Here is a 16,439-nt window from a genome sequence, read left to right on the forward strand (position 1 = left end):
AACGGAGGGGGCGAGGGGGGAACGGAGGGGGCGAGGGGGGAACGGAGGGGGCGAGGGGGGAACGGAGGGGGCGAGGGGGGAACGGAGGGGGCGAGGGGGGAACGGAGGGGGCGAGGGGGGAACGGAGGGGGCGAGGGGGGAACGGAGGGGGCGAGGGGGGAACGGAGGGGGCGAGGGGGGAACGGAGGGGGCGAGGGGGGAACGGAGGGGGCGAGGGGGGAACGGAGGGGGCGAGGGGGGAACGGAGGGGGCGAGGGGGGAACGGAGGGGGCGAGGGGGGAACGGAGGGGGCGAGGGGGGAACGGAGGGGGCGAGGGGGGAACGGAGGGGGCGAGGGGGGAACGGAGGGGGCGAGGGGGGAACGGAGGGGGCGAGGGGGGAACGGAGGGGGCGAGGGGGGAACGGAGGGGGCGAGGGGGGAACGGAGGGGGCGAGGGGGGAACGGAGGGGGCGAGGGGGGAACGGAGGGGGCGAGGGGGGAACGGAGGGGGCGAGGGGGGAACGGAGGGGGCGAGGGGGGAACGGAGGGGGCGAGGGGGGAACGGAGGGGGCGAGGGGGGAACGGAGGGGGCGAGGGGGGAACGGAGGGGGGGGAAACGGAGGGGTGGGTGGGAAGGGAGGGAGGGGGGTACGGAGGGAGGGGGTACGGGGGGGGGAACAGTAATAAGGTGAGGAGGGGATGGTAGAGCGAGTAGAAGGACAGTAGGGAGGGATAGAGGCCACAGTAAGGAGGGCGGGGGACAGTAGGGAGAGGGTGGTAAGAATGGGAGGACAGCCAAGAAGGGAGGAGGGGGTCGAGGAGGATGGGGACAGTTGGGAGACAGTGGAAGACTGGAGGGGAGGGAGAGTAGTGAGGCAAGACCATAAGACATGGGAACAAAAATACTCCGACATTCAATGAGATCTTGAATGATCTGATAGGAAAAGCCTCATGTCCACTTTTCCAACTTAACCCCATGGTCCCTGATATCCTGACTGATTAACACTCGGTCTATCTCCACCTTGAACACACTTAATGACCCAGCCTCTGCAGTAAAAAATTCCAGATTCACTAACCTCTGAGAAGAAATTCCTCCTCACGTCCATCTTAAATGGGTGATCCTTTACTCTGAGATTATGCTCTCTGTTCCTGACCTCCCGCAAAGGGAAACAACCTCTCAGCATCTACCCTGTCAAGCTCCGTGAGAATCCTTTAAATCTCAATAAGGCCACCTCTCATTTTTTTAAACATCTATAAGTAGAGGTCAAGCTATTCAATCTTTCCTCATGAGAAAATCTCAGGATCAACCTAGTGAACCTTTCCTGGACTGCCTTCAATGCCAGTATACCTTTCCTTGGATAAGGGGACCAAAACTGTTCACAGTATTTCAGGTGTGGTCTACACAAGGTGTGCCATGAATAGTTTTAGCAAGAATTCTCTATTTTTACATTCCATTCCCTTTGAAATAAAGGCCAACATTCTACTTGCCTTCTCTATTACCTGCTGAACTTACATGCTAGCTTTTTGTGATGTGTGCACGAGTACCCCCAAATTCCTATGCTGCAGCTTTCTGCACTCTTTCTGCATTTAAGTATTAATTTCCTTTATTCTTCCTCCCAAACTGCATAATTTCACATTTCCATTACATTTAAGCTATCTATATCCCTCTGTAGACTCTGTCATCCACACCACTTGCCTTCCCACCTATTTTTGTGTTATCCGCACTTTCCAATAGTACATTCACTTCCTTCATCCGTGTTATTAATATATGTTGTAAATAACAGTGGCCCCAGCACTGACACCTATGGCACTCCACAGTTGCAGATTGGCATCCTGCAAAAGCCCCTTATCCCAACTCTACATCTTCTATTCATTAGCCAATCCTTTATCCCTATACGACCCCCAACACATGGGCGCTTATCTTATTAAGTAACCTTTTGTGTGGTACCTTATCAAATGCTTTTTGGAAATCCAAATATATTACATTTACTGGTTTCTCTTTACCTATCCTGCTCGTTAAGCCTTAAAAATTCTAAGAAATTTGTCAGGCATGATAACCCCTTCACAATCTGACTTTGATTACATTATGTATTTCTAAATGTTCTGCTAATATATCCTTTATAATGGGGGTGGGGAAGAGAAGGAGGGGGGATATAGAGGGAAGAAGGAAAGGTGAAGTAGGAAAGGACAACATAGAAGGGGGTGAAGTAGGAGAGGAAGGAATGAGGTGGGGTGGGAGGGGAAGAAGAGAATTATATGAAAGATGAAATAGATAAGTAGGGGAAGTGGTTGAAGCAGGGAAAGGCAAGAGGCAGCAAGCACTCAGGAAAGCAGGGAGCAGGCACGCAGGAGAGGGGGGGGCAGGCACGCAGGCAGGCAGGAGAGGGGGGGCAGGCACGCAGGCAGGCAGGAGAGGGGGGAGCAGGCAGGAGGGGGGGGAAGCAGGTGGGCAGCAGAGGGGGAGCAGGCGGGCAGCAGAGGGGGAGCAGGCTGGAAAGGAGGCAACCAGAATGGGAGGAGGCAGCAGGAGGTGAAGAGGCAGGAGGCGTAAAGATATGGGTAAGTGGGTGGGTTGTAGAAGGTGGGGGGGGTGGGGTGGTGGTGGTGGAATAGGCTGTGAGGTGGGGAGCGGGTATGGGGTTAGGGGATACTGGGGCAGTGGGAGGGTTCCTCAACGGGGAAAGGGAGCAGGCAAGTGCAGAGGGGCAGGAGACAAACGGCATGTGTTGGTTGTGAGGGGGCGGGTTGTGGAGAGAAGAAATAGGATGGGGGATGCAGTGAAGTGAGTAGGACTCGAATAAAGGGATTTCTTGAAAGAACCAGGAAGAGCAAGATTGCTTGGAGTAGAGGGGAGATAGTCTTGGGATGGAAGTATGGTTGGTTTTGTTTGTGGGCACATTGGGTTTGAGAAAGGGAATATCTAGGGGTGGGGGACAGCATGCTGTGGGGCGCCTGGCAAGAGGCAGGAGGAGGGGCAGGTGGGTGGGGGGCGGCGGAGGGAAACAACCCTGGTGGGGCAGAAGGAATCCAGATCCAGACGGGGCAGTCGGCAGGGGCTGGGGTGGGAAGCATGTGGGGTCCCAGGCAGGGGCAGCAAGGGGGGAACCTGGGCTGGGCTGTCAGCAAGATGGAAGGTAAAAAGAAGGAAGCTGAAGCAGGACAAAAACCAGAAGGTTTAGGGGAAATAGAAAGTGGTAAACAAAGAAGAGAGGCTGTGAAGGAGTGGGGTTATAAGGTGAGGACATTAAATAAATGACTGACGGGTAAATCCATTGTTCAATTTCAATTACACACAGGCAGTGACAGATAAGAAAAGATCAGTACCACAAGCAGGCAGATAAGCAACATCCCAATCCAGATTATTTTCAGGAAGAGGACCAAAAGAATATCCAACCCCAGTAAAACGAATCCGAATGGATCCCACTCAGGTCACTTTCTGCTGGTTGGCACAATGAAAGCAAGCAAAACGTCCTCACAATGACAGGACATGTTAGGATCTCATTCCCAACAATAAAAATTAGAAACTTCTGCTGGTTTTGTCAGCTGATAATTTTGTCCTAAGCCCTTCTGATATTAAGTGACTGTGGTACATGATGCAGAATTTTGATAATATGAAATTTTCATTGATAATTTTTAACAGCTGTAGATGGTTTTTCAACTTACCAGAAATTCCTGAATCACAGAGGAAATTGCAAAGTAAAATCAAAGAGGGTGTCTTTATGACATTCGTGTATCATCAGGCCTCATTATAGATTGGTGTGATCAATGTGTTTTATTTTAAAGATACAATAGTTATCACACACGGGTACAAACACAGTCTAAAAGATAAGTACGATATTGGTGCTTGGGGGGGAAATACTAATATTTGTTCAGTACTCCAAAACTGACAGAGACTGAGCCTGACAGTGTGAGGGAGCTGAATTAACATAATGATAGATATCATCAGTACTTTCATCTGAAGTAACTTTGTAAAAGGTGACAGGGTGAAGCAAGGGGCTGCTGCAAACTGAACTTGTTAAAAAGTGTTCCATTGAGAAACTGGGCAAAGGTTTATGTTACTGGACAAAAGTTTGAAGAAAGTGGGAATCAGGAAATAGCAGTTAAATACCATTGAGTTTGGATTTTAAAAACCTGTAAATTTCTGACAAAAGACCGAAGGAGATGAGGAGTTCTGTGTTTTGGAAGTACCAAGAAAGAACAAGTTGGAACTGAAAACCATACAATAACCTTGAATTAGACACAGTAAAGATGCAGTGAGCGGTTATATACAGAATAGAAGGTGGCAGCTTAGTGGAGCAAAAGGGAAATTCAGAGAAGCACTGGTCTAGGTATCACTGACAATATAAAATTAACTGAATGCTAATTTAGTGTCCTCACACCGTTAGATCCAGTAACTGTAACCAATTTGTAAAATGTTAACAGCATTTGCCATTCAAAAGTATTACAAAAATTTACAGAAACTTAATAAAAGTGAGCAAGATTAATAAATAAGGGGGATCCAATTTGGATTCTGCCCCTTGAAGGGGTTATATTTACGAAGTGGCATTATCTTTTAAAGTGTGTTAAGAAAGACAGAGCTAACCCTGCAAGCATTAGGAATGTGGCAGACATTGAAGTGGAATAGACAAATAAAGCCATTGGACTGATATGCAGCTCTGGCATCTGTGGGTTGATTCACAGAAATGTAAAGTCAGCATGTTTTGTAGTGGTACAAAAGATGTTTCTATCCCATGGGTAAGAACATAACCCTAAACCCTTGAAGGGGTAAAGAGAAATTATGCACATTATGCAAGAAGTCACCCAATCAGTTTGAAGTCTCAACAATTGTCATAATGAGGTGCTTTGTTTCTCTTCCCCCTCAAATGCACAGCACAGGCAGATCTTATTGTGCAGTGAACTGCACAAATACAAGGTTTTATTGCAACATAACATGCAGGAGATTGTGGAGTCTGGGAACACTGATGGCAATGGGCAACATGGTCACATCACAACAAGAAATCTCTTGAAAAAATATATGATATTACGCACTGTTCCTTCCATCATATTTTCAATAAGATCCATTTAAAAACATATTTACAGTTCACAAATATGAAAATAGAAACATTTGTCATATTAAACCATAGGGGAGGAGGCAGGAAGGGAATAAAAAAGTTAACACTCCCAATCATATTCCCTCTGAACATAAACTGTTGCCCAGTTGTGTAATTTACCCCACAACTGAAGTACCTCGAACCCACCAGATAGCATTTGCACTTTGTATTCCACTGTTGCTATTTAGTGGAAACAAGTTTTCTCAAAAAATTTGGCCTTTTGCTTTCTCATTGGTTAATAGCTGCATCAGAATAATATGTTTTCCTGCCTCAGTAAAACTTAATATGACAAAGGCATGAAGCTGAATTTAGTATCCATTCAACTAGTTCAATTCGCCTAATGACAATACTTCCATTTAATTTTGCATTTGCTAGAATAACCAAATGGAAACATATTGTGCCACATAAAGCCAGTGTTAGTAACTGGCTTATTATCATGTGACCAGAGTAATTCCTGACATAACTGAACATGAAATAGTTTTCCACCATTCCACTTGACAGGTATTACTCTGGCTCATAAACATACAGGTCTGCAAAGAGGTTAATGAAGATCTAATGTAGTGTAGAATTTCCAAAGATTTACTTTTCTTGGATTGCGCTTCAAACTGGTTGAGGTTCTGTTTGTTGTAAGGCATGACCTCCAGTCTCTGTCCATGAACTTCTCTTTGTGGAAGTTGCTCCATGAGGCGCAGAATGGAACTTTTAGAGCCCACATATACTTCAGCAAACCTGGTCAATAAGTAGAGGGAAACAAAAAGATAAAGATCTCTATTATTCGTCACACTATACTGGTAAGCAGCAATTTCTAGTTTTCTCCCCATTTCTCTTAAAGGCCCTTGCTAGCCATTGTTCCATGGGTTCCAACATTTGTGTGTTATCTTGGCCCAATGTCCTTTTGTTCATGTATAAGTCCAGACAGTGGGTGAACCTTGGAGAGATGAATTTGATCCTTTTTTGACACAACATCTGCATTTATGCACTTTCTGGGTGAAGGTACTGGATAGTAATCAACAGTTGTGACCCACACTGATTTATCCTTCCCTAATCCCCTTCCCTTCCCAGTCAGTTCATCAAAAAAAAACAGATCAAAAACAAACCAGGGAGTGAATCTAGGACCCTTCAAGTCTGATTCTTTCAATTGTAGCATGTGCCATCTCTACCCACCAAACTCTTACAAAACCATCACTAACCTAAGGAGGATGATAAGGAGGGAAAATAAATAATTAGATAATGTTCCTGCTTCTGATTGCCATCTAATGAGGTGTTGGTGGAATATGTACAGAGACAGTATTCAAGCTTGCTATGGCATGCAACTATTTTTACCTTCCTAACAGCATTATAGGTGTACTTACACTGATGGCTGGCAGCAATTAAAGAAGACAACTCACGACCACCTTCTCAAGGGCAATTAGGGCCCAGTTCACTTCCACTGATTCTTATTTCTATTTACAGCAAGATGTCACAGATTCTAGGTAACTTAATTTTACATCTAATTCTGAACAAACATAACAACATAAGAAATAGTAGCAGAATAATTGTAGACCATACAGCCCATCAAACCTGCTCTGTCATTCAATATGATCATAGCTGTTCTTGAGCTTCTACTTCACTATTCTGCTAAGTCTCCACTTCCAAAATGTTTCAGTTAGTACAAGTTCCATGTCAACAAAGTGTTTACAAAAGTTTGCATCTTAAACTCATATAGAAAGAACAAAACATGCTGTACTCAATACATATTTCATTCTCACTTTTTGCTGTAGCACTCATTTTCACTCCTCGTGCTGGGCAACCTCTACATCCTCACCAAATTTTACAATTCTGCAGGCATCATAACCAAGTCCAATTCTGTCTTCTAGATTGCAGAACTGTCTTTATAGACCATAGAATCCCTACAGTGCGGAAACAGGCCATTCAGTCCATTGAGTATGCACCAACTCTCCAACGAAGCATCTCACCCAGGCCCTATCCCCATACCTCCATGTATTAACCCTGCTAATCCCCCAAACTACACATCTTGGGATACTAAGGGACACTTTAGCATGGCTAGTCCACCTAACCTGCACATCTTTGGACAACTGAAGCACCCAGAAGAAACACATACAGACACAGGGAGAACATGCAAATGCCACACAGCCAGTTACCCTGGCTGGCATCAAATCCGGGTCCTGGCACTGCGAGGCAGCAATGCTAATCACTGTGCCACCATGCTGCCCAAAGTCAACCAAGGCTGGAATTGAACCCGCATCCCTGGTGGTGTGAGGCAGCAGTGCTAACCACAGTGCCGCTGAGCCACTCTTCTATTGCCCTGGCACAGATTAGCTAACTGAGACACAGCAAGCTGGGCCTTCTGTTGTGCATGACTTTGTACTCCAACTGGTGGTCCAGTTATCAACTCAGTGACTTGGGGCTTCATTTTCTCCACTTTCCATCGTGGCAATGTCAACCCTTTGGTTTGCTTCACAGAATCTCTCTGGCCTGATGTGTCATCTGGCATTTTTTGCTTTTATTTTATAAAAACTTGGTTAATCTCATGGTACCATTCTCACAGGTTAAACATTAATTTATTTACTGCACTGTAATTCTCAGTTCAAAGTGTAATTGGCATCTTGCTCAGCAACATAATCACAGAGGCCTGGTTGTCTCATGTTAAAATTGATTCAGGCCTTTTTTTTTAAACTGACAAGAGTCTAGATCCTTTTTAAAACTCTTCTCATGCTATTTGGCACTTCATTAACTGAGCCAAGATTTGGTAAATGCCATTTCAAGTGGCAGACGTCCTGACTTTCAGAGAGATTAATACCCATGCCACACTGCTGCCTTTATTAAATTACAGATAAATAAGTAAAATACCTGCTAACATTGGGAATAAAAAATAAAACTGAAAATGCACAGCTGGAGTGCAGGTCCTAAAGCGTCTGGGTAGAGAAGAAAGGTTTATTTTCTGATAAACAAGTTCTATACAAAACATTAACTGTTCTTTTCTCTTTACAAAAGTTACTGAACCTGATATGAAATCCCAATTTTGTAATGCCTAGTAAACTAATTGCACTTCAATATCCCAATCATAAATGCCAATTTGGAGACCTATTTTATAAGAGCATGTAAGCTGTGGTAATGAGTTGACAGCTTTGCTTTTTTTAAACGATAATCTACAAACAGATTTGTGCAGAACTGAATACATGAGCTGCTAGTTTCTGACACAACATTCCATGTTAACACCATGTTAAGTTCACACAGAGCTGAACTGCATCTTCCCTTATAAGCACTAATGGTGTTTCCCATGGTAAACATGTGGGGGTTACTGGGTTAGGGAAGATGTTCTTTCAGGGAGTTGGTGCAGACTTGATGGGTGGAATGGCCTCCTTCTGCACTGTAGGGAATCTATGAAATTAGACAGTAATATGTTGGGCCTTATTTGTATTCATGCAATGAAAGAATGAACCATGTTAATTTAGAATCAAAGAATCCCTACAGTGCAGAAAGAGGCAATTCAGCCTATCAAGCTTGCACTGACAACAATCCCATCCAGATCCTATTCCCATAATCCTACATATTTATCCCATTACTCTCCCTGACATTAAGGGCAATTTAGCATGGTAATCAAACTAACCTGTACATCTTTGGACTATGGGAGGAAACCCACGGAGACGCGAAGAATGTGCAAACTCCACACAGTTAGTCACCCATGGCCGGAATTCAACCTGGGTCCCTGGCTCTGTGAGGTAATAGTGCTAGCCACTGTGCCACCATGCCACACACATCATATTAATAAGATGTAAAGCACAACAGAAATTCTGTGTTCCGATCCCCAATCAGCACAAAGAGGAAAAAAAAAACACAAGCTTAATTATTGCTTTGTTATAATAATATGACGCAACGCAAGGATGATTCAACTGAATGGCATTGTACTAAAAAGGTCAGAGTGTGCTCTGGCTCATTAAAATAATTGTACAAACTTTCTCAACCAAACAGTGCAATTCTTATGACAAATTATAAAGTAATATGCTATTTAAGTAATCTGTGGCTGATGTTGAATGGAATATTAATGAAAAAAGTCTCCATTTTCTTGCTGTGGTGTAATTCCACGAGTTCCTGCAGTCTGTTTTACGACATCTGTGACCATCTTTGTACGTGACTTCAGAGGGAGCAGATTTCTTGCTGTGGCACAGCAGACTATTCATTCACAATGCTCATCACAGCTAAATCTGATCCTGTCCTTATTTGATGTCCACAGATCTATTTTCAGGAGTACACACAGTTTAGCAATCAAAAATAGGAACGCCAGTCAATTTTTTTCTTTTTTCAGTTTAAAGGTATTTGAGAAAGTTACTAACTATTGACATGGTAATCTTGAGTGTTTGTTGGGCAAGTCACACTGGAAGTAACAGTGAACTAATTTTTCTTTTCCCATATAATCACTCTTGTTTGCTAGCTTCACAAGACTGTGCTTGTGATTTTGAGCCACAATGATTATTTTCACAAACCTCAAGCTCTACACAAAATGACTACCAGCCCTATCTATCCCACACAAAGATCATTTGAAAATGGGCTGCAGATTTACCTACCCCACACAGAGATAATCTCAAAATGGTCACCAGCCCCCAATCACACCAAACTGGAATTACCTGAATTTTCAAAACAAATCTGTATGACTACAGAATCAAATAGTCATCTAGAGTAATTAGAAATTTAAACGAGAGGCAATGTATTATTTAATAATCCATCAGGGCCACAACAAACTATTTCTGAAAGTCATTCTAACTATGAAAATACCATTAAAGTCACTTCCGAAAGAATATTAAAAACATAATCAGGCCAATGCTTCTACATTATTGCCCAATTGTCTTTTAATTAATGTTTCCTATTTTCTTTGATGAGAAAACATTGGGCAATTCTCATAACTGACTCTACAGGGGATTTTTTTTATTATGAATAAGGATTAAATTTGTTGTAATTTGTGAAGGGACGGCAACAACTACCAGAAAAAAATACACAGTAACACAGTGTGAGACACTCCATGTTTAATCATATTAATTCTTCCATCTAAAGTTAAGGACCAGCAATTACATAATAACATGGTAATGTTTCAGACAGAACCATCATTGATTCTTCTCCATTATGACTCTACAATTTCCTGAAATTCACATCAGTTTTCTTAATGTGGGTCTAGAACTTGTTGCAATATTCATGATTGGAATTATCCAGATCTTCTAAAAAACGTTTTCCACTATTATTCCCACCACAAATCTATTCCATTATCTGATAATTATTTTAAAAATTACCTAACTTTCCTATTTCCTTTTAATTCCAGGGCGTGTCCCTAGTCCTTAAACTTTATGCTAACAGAAAAACATTGCTCAATCTAATTTCTCCACATCAGGTCTTCACTAAGTCTCCCTTCAATCTCCTTTTCCTACAAGATAAGTCTGCAGTAGACATCATCTCTCTATTTGGGAATCAGTCCTGCAGTCCTCCCTAGGACTCCCTCCAATAATCTTGCACTTTTCCTGTAACATGGAAACCACAACTGAACACAACATCCCAACACAACATGTGTGTCATCCAGGCCTAAATTGGTAGAACCCTTGCCTCTGAATCACAAGGTTTCGGGTTCAAATCCCACTCCAAAGCAAAAAATCAAGATTGACATTCGGAGACCTGAGGAAATACTGCACTGCAGGAGGCGCCACTTTGAAACAAGATGTTAAACCAAGGTTCCTAATTGTCCCTTCAGGTGAATGTAAAAGCTCCATGACACTATTTCTATGAGGAGCAGGTAGTTAACAATCAACACTATAAAAACAATTTTATAGCTGCCATGCTTCCTACATTACAACAGTGGCTACACTTCAAATATACTCAGTTTGCTGAAAATCGCTGAGACATCTGGTGGTTGTGAAAAGCACAATATAAATTCAAATATTTTTCTCATATACCGCTTTGATTTACAAATCACACTCAAATATATCTAACATTTTATCTGCTTTCTTGATATTATATGAGCACAGGACAATAATTTTAATGATCTGTCCACCAAAGCCCCAATTTCTCTTCCGCTGTTATCTCAAGCACAATGGCATTTAAGCATAATTCATATGCTTGTTCCTTCTACCCAATTTTGTCTATATCAAAGTGACAGCATTTCAAAAGAAGTAATTAAGGACCAAGATGTGGTTTGGGTTATCCTGAGGATGCAAGTGATGCTCTGTAAATCACTTTGATATTTGTTGAATTTACCATTTCTCTGCCCACTGTTTTGGCTTATCCATATTCTTTTGGATTAGTTAACACACCTGTTACTATCATTGACCTCTGAACCCAATCTGGTGTAATATGCAAACTTAAACACAAAGACACCTACGTCAAACTATTGACTATAGCTCAACCTTTAACATCATTATTCCCACGAAACTCATTTCCAAACTCCATGGCCTGAGCCTCGGCACTTCCCTCTGCGATTGGTTCCTGAACTTCCTAACTCTCAGACTACAATCAGTAAGGACAGGCAACAACACCTCCTCCACGATCATCCTCAACGCTGGTGCCCCGAAAGGCTGTGTTCGCAGCCTTGTATACTCTTACACACCTATGACTGTGTGGCCAAATTCCCCTCCAATTCGATTTTCAAGTTTGCTGACAACACCATCGTAGTGGGTTGGATCTCAAACAATGACAAGGCAGAATAAAGGAAAGAGATAGGGAATCTGGTGAACTGGTGCGGCAACAATAATCTCTCCCTCAATGTTAGCAAAACGAAAGAGATTGTCACAGACTTCAGGAACATGCCCGTCTACATCAATGGGGACGAAGTAGAAAGGGTCGAGAGCTTCAAGTTTTTAAGTGTCCATAAGAACATAAGAAATAGGAGCAGGAGTAGGCCATCTGGCCCTTCGAGCCTGCCCCGCCATTCAATAAGATCATGGCTGATCTGTCGTGGCTCAGTTCCACTTTCCCGCCCTCTCCCCATAACCCTTAATCCCCTCTCTTATCAAAAACCCATCAACCCGCTTCTTAAAAATATTTAGCGAGGCAGCCTCCACCACTTCAACGGGCAGAGAATTCCAGAGATTCACCACCCTTTGAGTGAAGAAGTTCCTCCTCAACTCCGTTCTAAACCGCCCCCCCCTTTATCTTGAGGCTGTGCCCCCTAGTCCTACTGTCTTTTTTGAGCGGGAAGAGTCTCTCCACCTCTATCCTATCCATCCCATTCATCATCTTATACGTCTCAATGAGATCTCCCCTCATTCTTCTAAACTCTAACGAGTACAAGCCTAGTTTATTCAGCCTCTCCTCATAGCTCAACCCCCTCAACTCCGGTATCAGCCTAGTAAACCTCCTCTGCACTCCCTCCAAGGCCAAAACATCCTTGCGCAGGTGCGGCGCCCAAAACTGCACACAGTACTCCAGCTGCGGCCTCACCAATGCCCTATACAGCTGCAGCAAGACGTCCCTACTTTTATATTCAATCCCCCTCGCGATGAAGGCCAGCATCCCATTCGCCTTCCTGACCACCTGCTGCACCTGCAGGCTGGGTTTTTGCGACTCATGCACAAGGACCCCGAGGTCCCTCTGCACCGTCGCCTGCTGCAGTTTTTCGCCACGTAAGTAATAGTCCTTCCTACCATTCTTCCTACCAAAGTGGACCACCTCACACTTGCCAACATTAAATTCCATTTGCCATTTCCTGGCCCATTCGCCCAGCCTATCTAGATCCTTCTGCAGACTCTCCACACCCTCCGCACAATTTGCCTTTCCACCAATCTTGGTGTCATCAGCAAATTTCAACACCCTACACTCGGTTCCCTCCTCCAGATCATCTATATAAATGGTAAATAGCTAGATCGCCAACAACCTGTCCTGGTCTCCCCATGTCGATACTATAGTTAAGAAAGCCCACCAATGCCTCTTTCTCAGAGATGCCATTCTGGAGGTGGGGGTCTGTTTGAACGGACAAGAGTCATAGGGTCAGAGAGATTTACAACATGGAAACAGGCCCTTCAACCCAGCTTGTCCACGCCACCCTTTTTTTTTAAAACCCCTAAACTAATCCCAATTGCCTGCTATACCCATCGTACCCATGTAACTATCTAAATGCTTTTTAGAAGACAAAATTGTACCCGTCTCTACTACTATCTCTGGCAGCTTGTTCCAGACACTCACCAAGGGAATTTGGCATGTTACCTACAATTCTCATCAACTTTTACAGATGCACCACAGAAAGCATTCTTTCTGGTTGTATCACAGCTTGGTATGGCTCCTGCTCGGACTGCAAGGAACTACAAAAGGTCTTGAATGTAGCCTAACCCATCATACAAACCAGCTTCCCATCCATTAGCTCTGTCTACCGTTCCTGCTGCCTCGGTAAAGCAGCCAGCATAATTAAGGACCCCGTGCACCCTGGACATTCTCACTTCCACTGGGAAAAAGATACAAAAGTTTGAGGTCTCATATCAACCGATTCAAGAACAGCTTCTTCCCTGCTGCTGTCAGTCTTTTGAATGGACTTACCTTGCATTAAGTTGATCTTTCTCTACACCTATGTTAGGACTCCAATCTGTCTCTCTCCCCTAAAATCTGATTTCTCCTTGTTTAACATTAACACCGTAACACTACATTCTGCACCTTCTCGTTTCCTTCTCTATGAACGATATGTTTTGTCTGTGTAGCGCGCAAGAAATAATACTTTTCACTGTATGTTAATACATGTGACAATAATAAATCAAATCAATTAAATGGACAGTATTGTGCTCCAAGTGATTATAAGTGTTATATATACCTTTTGTGGTCGATTTAGCTCAGTTGGCTGGTTAGTGATACAGAGTGACGCCAACAGCATAGATTCAATTTCCATACTGGCTGAGGTTATTCATGAAGGCTCTGCCTTCTCAACCTTTTTCCTCGCCTGAGGTATGGTGATCCTCAGGTTAAATCACCACCAGTCTCAGCCTATGGTCATCTGGGACTATGGTGACTTTACCTTTATACATCTTCTGCTGCTGAAACTATGCTTCAAGGATCGAACATTATAATTGTACCAGCAGATGTTTTTGTAGTTTAACAAAACACAGGATGAAATTTTCCCACACACATCATTACAGTTGTCTGAGCTTTAGTATCAGCACCAAAGACTGTTATCCTTGTTTTTGCACATATCTTAAACAGAGTATGAATAAGAACTCTTAGTTGGGAGAAGATAGCAAGCCCAACAATAGTTGGAAACAATCATCATAAAGTTGAAAAGGATGGATTTTCAACCTGCTGATGGAAGGGAAATAAAAGTAATTTAGTCAGAAACCCAGGACTCCTGAGATACAGTACAATTAGTGGGATTTAATTTAACCTAGCTGCCTTCTGTCCAAGTTTTAGGGTTTTTTCAGCCAGCTTCCTATATCCCTAGCACCTGATTTAAATTGATCAGGAAGACTAAATTAAACAAAAGAATGTTAAACCATATTCCACGTCCATAGCCATCCTAACACAAAAGTAAATTTGTATTTCTTTGCCTGGTTTGAATAACTCAAAAGTGGTATATCTAGTGCTATACCTGGAGGACTCAGATGCTGATATGGTGCACGTGCCAGCCTTCCAAAGAACTGACTCAGGTTTGATTTCAAGCCATCATTCAGAAATATTTATTCTAGTATCACCTTGACTTAACAGTCAAAATTTCAGGAGTTCAGTACATAGATAACACTGATGTACACTGCAGCTGGCATTCAACCTCAATGTTGCTGCATTGCCCCAAGGTGCTGTCTGTTTGTGATTGCACTGTACTATTTAAGTTAGCAAGAGCAATTTGTGTACCCGGAGCAATGTCTCCCTTTTAAACAAGGCAAAATTAACTCCCTGTTTATTTTATCAGTCACGTGGAAAATTGCTGCTACATTAGTTTACATCATAACAGTCTTGTGTTTCAAATTTGGTTCGCTGTATTTGAAGCACTGAGCCATTCTGAGAAAAATAATTTGATTTTTATAATTCTTTCAAAGGATGTGGGTGTCGCTGACAAGGCTAGCATTTATTGCCCATCCCTAAGTGCCCTTGAACTGAGTGGCTAGACCATTTCAGAGGAGATTTTTAAGAATCAAGCACATTGCTGTGGGTCTGGAGTCACACGTAGGCAAGACCGAGTAAGGGTGAGAGATTTTCTTCCCTAAAGGACATTAATGAACCAGATGGGTTTTTATGATAATCAACAATGGTTTAATCGTCATCATGAGACTTTTAATTCTAGATATTTTATTGAATTCAGATTTCACCAGCTGCTGTGTTGGGATTCAAACCTGGATTTGTGGATTACTTGTGGATTTGCGGGTTAGGTGGATTGGCCATGCTAAATTGCACCTTAGTGTCCAAAGATGTGCACGTTAGATGGATTGGCCATGCTAAATTGCCCCTTAGTGTCAGGGGGACTAGCTGGGGTAAATGCATGGGGTTAAGAGGATAGGGTCTGGGTGGGATTGTGGTCAGTGCAGACTCGATGGGCCGAATGGCCGCCTCCTGCACTGTAGGAATTCTATGATAATCCAGTGACAATCCTACTTTGCCACTGCTATATAAATGAAAGGCTTTATTTTTAGCACCTCAAGGTGCAGTTAATATGGGAGCTAATTGTATTTCTTTAGCTCAATTGAATTTTCATATGTACTCACCCTTTAGACTGTCCATTGACTCTGTTTTCATAGAACTTGATTTCCAACAGGTCCTGCACACCAACTGAATGGACAGCATCAGCCACGTCCTGATCTGTTGTCCACTGAATGAAACAAATCAGAAGGGGTAAAAAGTCACTAGCAAATTTAGATCAGACTTTTAATTCCCCCACAATAGCTTTCAAAGCTAGAAGCGGTGCCATTTTTATTGACTATTTGAAATGCAAACTTTTGTATTTTTTGTATAAATTAGAATTGGAAGGGTGGCTCTTGTAGGCAATCCTAGGGGTCATCAATATCATCAGCAGATTTCAGTATTTGTTGGCTTACTAGCATATCATTATTGTTACGCTCACAATACATGTCTTAGCAGTATTCCATATGTTCATCAAGCTCTTGTATTGTTAGTAATAAACTTGCCTTTTATCGTCCTGCTGTGGAATCAGTAGAAAATGTAATGGCGCTATCCCTTGTTTAGCATTCTAATGTGTTCTCAAAAAGCTGTGGGCTAAACAAAATCATTCTAAACAGAAATCCCCTTCTCATAAGAAAGTATGTAAGAATGGTAGGTTGCATTCCTGACCGGTAATTTTTAGATTAAAAGGCTATTTTTATGTATTAATGTATTTATGCAGAATACTTGCTCACAATGCACAATTTTCAAAAAATGTTAAATAAGTGAAAATAATGCACCAACAATGCACAATCTTCCACAAA

At 42.8% G+C, this 16,439-nt stretch overlaps 1 protein-coding gene across 1 annotated transcript in view; it reads right to left on the reverse strand.

Moving 5' to 3' along the window:
* Positions 1–16,439, reverse strand: part of LOC145343882 (cleavage and polyadenylation specificity factor subunit 7-like) — a 76,998-nt gene that overhangs the window by 36,703 nt on the left and 23,856 nt on the right. Inside the window, exons 3-4 of the mRNA XM_080190362.1 lie at positions 15,723–15,826; positions 5,654–5,799 (exon numbers count right to left, since the gene is read on the reverse strand). Coding sequence (XP_080046488.1) covers positions 5,654–5,799; positions 15,723–15,826 — 250 coding nt within the window. The remainder of the gene's footprint in view (positions 1–5,653; positions 5,800–15,722; positions 15,827–16,439) is intronic.

The sequence above is a fragment of the Carcharhinus amblyrhynchos genome, chromosome 6 (assembly GCF_965287045.1).
Source record: "Carcharhinus amblyrhynchos chromosome 6, sCarAmb.v2.hapA, whole genome shotgun sequence".
NCBI classification, from domain to species: Eukaryota; Metazoa; Chordata; class Chondrichthyes; order Carcharhiniformes; family Carcharhinidae; genus Carcharhinus; species Carcharhinus amblyrhynchos.